Consider the following 5,537-nt stretch of genomic DNA (forward strand, 5'->3'; position numbering starts at 1 on the left):
AAGTTCAGTCTCGGCTGCTTCTTAAGTCCTCCTCCACAGCTCAGTCAGAGCTTTCTGTGTTTTAACAACATTTTGATATATAAAAAATCCATTCAGTGTCTCTCTCTCACACACGACACATTATACCCCAGCACAATGCTTGTAGACTGACCGCCCTCCTCGTGTTGGACGCAGCACAGAGGACCGCGGACATTTGTAGGCCTCCGCTCTGTTCTCTCAAACACAGCAGGATCTTTAATTCATCATGCAACTGAGGCGTTTTCATTGTTTTTTCCCCACAAATTTGGAACACAAATACTTAATCATATCAGCTCACAGATCTTTAATAATCATTAAGTGAAGTAGAAACATTTGAAGAAAATATAGCAATCCAAATGCTCCTCAAAATAAGCCTGAAACGTAATTAACTTGGCAAACAGAATAAACAGCAGTCAGTATTTGGTTCACACTTTATAGAATTTGTGTGTGTTTATGTTGAGATTAAGTGTTTTTCTGAAGAGGCTGCTCGTTTCTCTTTAGTGTGTCCTGCAGGAAGAAAAGGGGGAGGTGGGGACAGAGAGAGCAGCTCAATGTTTGGGGGTCTTATTACATTTGCTTAATACTTTTTTACATTTAATCAGCCTTATCAACACCTGGACTGAGTATGTCAGCGCCATAAACTGGTGGCTAATCTCAATGATTAGTAAATCAACGTTTTTAGGTTCATGCCAATGCACATTTGTATTAATTCATTTGTGTTAACGGAAATCAACACACAACTATTACAGGTTAAAACAGCCACATTTAAAAAATAATTTACTTACATTTACCATCTACACAAATTACATTTGTCTGTGATGCTTCATTAAACTGTAAAGGTACTAAAGAAAATATATACGAGTCCAAATAGACCAATAAATATAGGGGTAACAATACCTTACTCATTACTTTATTAATAAAAAATCAAATGTTTTCAGGTATTTAAAATGTGTGCAAGAAAAGTCGTTATTATGGAAATCATCATTCAATGAGTTCCAATAATAAAAACAAACATTTTACTAAAGAAAAAGCAATTCACTGAATTTAAGCTTTGCAAATTGTCAGTATGTATAATACAAATGTGATGTCATGCCCCATAGTACATGTGATCAGAAAGAGCTATCTTCCCTTCTTTTGATGTGTGATGTCAAAATCATTAAAATCTCCATAACAGGAACTTGTGATGATACCATAAGTAGGATATATGTTTGCCTTATAACAGCTGCAAGTATGAGCACGTTTTATTTTTCATAGTGAGTTTCATAGCATGTCAAATTGTTTGGACAAGGGGGTGAATGTGAACAAGACTATCTGTTTTAGAGGGAACAATGTGTTACTGCTTTCACACAACAAAAGGGAATCAATTGAGAACTATATACTCCCTCATTTATCCATTAAAAGAAGCAAACGGCTCACTGCTGAACACATTTGGATTTGGAACTGAAATTCTGGTAGAACCGAAAAAAGTTATTGTTTTTGAACACCATCAAAAACAAATGACATCTTTACAGATGTGAATTTACCCATAAACCCCATGCAATGAAAGTGAGAGGCATACTCCCTGTGATGTTTCATTGAGGTATGAGGGCGCCTCGCGGTGGTGACAATGGGAAAGTGCAGCTCTTCCTTCACTAACAACAGCCCTTTGGAAAGCAATCCTCGTCTACGTTTTAGTAATATATAGATCATTAATTTGTTCATGATTTAATTTCAGTATCAGCAGCTTTATATTAATGGCAGCTGAAGGTGTCCTTGTTGAGGTGTTGTTGCTCCTTGTGAAATATTATCTCTAATGCAGTTCAGAGAAGACGTTTATTAATGGGATCAGTGTAGACAATTTAGATCCAGTGCTGTTTGTTTAATTTAAAAGAAAGATTTTAAGAATGTAGGTATTTTGGCCTGGCTTTATGTTAGTGAAACTCAGAGTACCTCTGCACTTTGGCTATTTCAGGAAGAACTGGCCTTGACAAAAAGCTCAAGGTGATTTTCTTTCATTGTACAAAACATGGTTGTAGTGGTAGTACAATGTTGCTACATAATGAAAACCATGCAAACTAAGCAGCTCTATAGTCTGGTGATGGAGAAGGTGGATTGTTCTTGAATACCCTTTGGGCTCTTCTCAAGCATCCCCCTCCTCATCATGGGGGCTACATATAGCTTGCTATCAATGGTGATTTCAGAGCCCTTCTGTGCTTGACCGTGCAGATCCCAGGCCAGTTCCTAATGTTCCCTGTCCGCAGGCTCTGTAAAAGTTAACAAAGCCTTGGCAGGAGGATTTTGCCTCGTCATGTGTTTTTACCAGGATGAAGATGTGCGATGATGACCATTTAAGGTTGTTTGTGATGCTGATTTCCAGGAACTTAAAACTGTTACTTTGCTCCACATTAACTCCATTGATGCAAGACAAGGGGGTATCTTCTAACTTTTAGTAGTAGGTTGTTCTCTGAGCACCATTCTCCAATATTGTCCAGACCACAGCTTTAATTGTAAAAGAAAGGGGAAGTAGAAACAGTTAGCTAGTATTTTAAAAAACAAACATTTACATTTTCAATTGAAAGCAGAGCAAAAATATTGATATTAATGCAACATTAATCAACATTTTACTTTAGGTATTTTGTTCACATTGACTTGATTGTGGGTTTCTCAGCTAATCAGTCACATTTGATTATCAGGCTGAACTGCCATTTCACATACATGCATGCAGTATTCTTAATGAAATGATATAACATTTCTTCATTACAATCACTGACTCTGAAGAAAATTGGAGATGTGATGATTAAGAGGGTATGGAATAGGCTGTGTTTCATTTGAAATCAATACCTTACAATACACCACAATGTTTGCAATTCAGTGCAACAACTCAAAAAAGATGGAAACAAAGTTAAATGAACACCTGTGTCTCAATAAACTCTGTCTCAGTTGTTTCATCGTATTAGTATGCACAGGTGTTTGTGATATTGTGTCTCTGAAACCAAACACCTCCTCAGGCACCTTTCACACTAATCAAATATATCTATTAGAATATATCCGACCACCTGAGCCGAGCGGAGGCACGGCGCTCCTGAAACTGCAGCGGTTCATTTGTTTGGTGCAGTAATGCAGACACAGCACTGACATCCCCAGCAGATAATTTCTTCAATTAAAAAAAGATCCATTTGCAAGCAAAAGGATAAATGTGCATTTGAAACAAGGAAACCATACGGTGAATACATAAATAGGAATAATGATAGGAATGTTGAAGTTCTTTATAAAACCAGGAATACTGTTTTTTATTTATTTTTAAACTATTGTGTTTTAAAATTCAAGCACTGTTTCAACCTGTTGGTACTTGAACCAGACTTTAGTAACTCTAATTATTAAATTAGAACAAATGTCTGGAGGATGACACATGTATTACCAGCACACGTAGCTGGGTGTGTCTGCATCACATTTAAATATCGTTTGTTTCCATGGATTCAAACTTCAAATAACTATAATGCCAACGATAGGCGTATACATATATCCTGATTTATCTATCTTTAAATGGTATTCAGCTTGTGTTTTTATTTACATTATGTGCACAAGAAAACATCCTCTATGTCAGAGTTCATTACCACAGCATCAATGGTGTAAACCAAGTGAAATAAAATAAAAAGATTGCCTGGAAGAGAAATGTTTGATTTGATTTCAGTTTTATTGGATCAAACATGGACCCTAGTAGAAATACAATATATATTTACCAATTTTCTTCATAGATATATGAAACGAGAACAACCAAACAAAGTTCATTGAAGTCAAAAGATGTCCCACTTGTTCCTCGCTGCAGATGGTTATTTTATTCTTTCTGCTTCAGTAATTCAAGCATTTTCATGATATGTTATTTGTCGCCGAGGGAGCCTCTTTTCTATTGAAGCATGTTGAGTCCCGCAGCATTACATCCTCTTGCTAATTCTTTTGAAATCCACGCCCTTCTCTCCTGAAGTTATGCAACTCTGGAGGACATGTGCAAAAGAAAGAGATGATTTGTGATGAAAATATAACAATTTCTATTCATCTTGTTAAAAAACATCTGAAAGAATTAGTCTCAATGAGTATTAAGGTGCAGGGTTTGATTGCTTGAACACAACTGAAGTGTTCACTTCTCTTACCATAACCAGCTTATCCTCAATGATCTCTGCTGTGAATTGGTACTGAGGAAACTGAGCTGAAATCTTTCCGCCATCCAGAAGGACAGTAGCCTACAGGGCACAGGGGAAAATCTCCAATAAACTTCCTCACATGAAAGATCAAGACAAGTAGTGAATATGTGGCACATTTGCAGTTAAAGGATCATGTTCTCTAGTGCCTGAGTTAATAGCTCACCTTGAATTTGTCACCCTTCATTGTCACCAGCTCACATTCCTGACCGATGGTGAACTTATTGGACCAGGCCCAGTTGGGAATGCTTTGTGTCCAGGTGAAGTTGTGCCCATCCTGAAGCACCTCCGTTACCACGTTGTGGTCTGTCTTGGCACTGAGAAGACCTGTGAGAGCGCAGGGGAAATTCCAAATGCTGAAGATTACATACATGACCATAAATCAATTTATGAATGATGTATCATGAAAGACAATCTCATACCAAGGGCTTCTAGAAATTCCTCATAGTTTTCTTGATTCTCTGACTCATATTTCCCAGCGAATGCCATGATGGTGAAAGGATAGAGACAAAGTGAGGAAGGAGTTTATAAGACAAAAATGAGTGTCCTGTATTTGTGAAGTGTTGCAATACCCACTTCTTCTCTCATATACTTTACTGCGTCCGCCCCCTGTGTGTGTGAAGAGTTGAGGCAGTTTTCTCTTCCGGCTCCCAGTTATCCAGAACTTTGCAAGTTTGAGCATGTAGGGTATGTTGCAATAAAATGCTCTGTACAAAACTGGTTATCAATATCCTTTAAATAGTGGTATGTTTTGTTGGTTTCTTTAATTAGGGATCAGCAATTTTTGACAACTATAGGCCTATATGAGAATGAGTCTTTATAAATTGAAGTGAGTTATCCGTCAATATTACACAGATCTGCATGCAAATAGTGATTATTTTCCTTCTCCGCTGATTATTCCTTTCATTGTTGGTCTCTACAATGTCAAATATAAAAGTAAAAAACGATTTCATAGAGCTGATAAAATGTATGTCAATGACTTGTTTTGAAATGCTACTTTCAGGAGAGCCACTGAATTGAACATGTGTAGCCTATGTGAAAATGCTGTGCCCTTATTTAACTGTTATTTTTCTAATTATAGCCCGCATTCAGAATACTTATTTTGTTTGACTTGAACAATGGCAGTCAGATTACCATCTTTTAACAGCTGTATAATCTTACATATAAAAACATGACAGACAGACAGACAGACTTAGCTTGTGTAGCACTTTGATCGACAGGACTGAAATGATTGTTATATTTCCGACAGCATATGAACGCACCTAAGTGTCTTCCTCTTTGTACTTCAACAGCCGCCAGCCGGGTGATAAACTCACGGGAGGCACTACTTTAGTCTAGGTCGTT

The 5,537-nt window shown here is 37.2% G+C and overlaps 1 protein-coding gene across 1 annotated transcript; it reads right to left on the reverse strand.

Annotated features, from left to right (window-relative positions):
• Window positions 1-3,672: 3,672 nt before the first annotated feature.
• Window positions 3,673-4,752, reverse strand: LOC307032374 (gastrotropin-like). The gene is made up of 4 exons (XM_079670287.1): window positions 4,616-4,752; window positions 4,360-4,520; window positions 4,146-4,235; window positions 3,673-3,989 (listed from the first exon to the last, which is right to left on the reverse strand). Exons 1-4 carry the CDS (start codon window positions 4,680-4,682, stop codon window positions 3,930-3,932), a joined length of 378 nt encoding a protein of 125 aa, XP_079526413.1. The 5' UTR covers window positions 4,683-4,752; the 3' UTR covers window positions 3,673-3,929.
• Between the last annotated feature and the right edge of the window lie 785 nt (window positions 4,753-5,537).

This window comes from Notothenia rossii (assembly GCF_949606895.1).
Source record: "Notothenia rossii genome assembly, chromosome: 3".
NCBI classification, from domain to species: Eukaryota; Metazoa; Chordata; class Actinopteri; order Perciformes; family Nototheniidae; genus Notothenia; species Notothenia rossii.

Bases quoted from the DNA above. Each gene is read 5' to 3' on its own strand.
- LOC307032374 (XM_079670287.1), bottom strand. From the start codon at position 4,682: ATGGCATTCGCTGGGAAATATGAGTCAGAGAATCAAGAAAACTATGAG. The intron at 4,521-4,615 runs GTATGAGATTGT...GCGCTCTCACAG, and splicing joins GGAATTTCTAGAAGCCCTTG to GTCTTCTCAGTGCCAAGACA. The intron at 4,236-4,359 runs GTGAGCTATTAA...TGTGCCCTGTAG, and splicing joins TGAAGGGTGACAAATTCAAG to GCTACTGTCCTTCTGGATGG.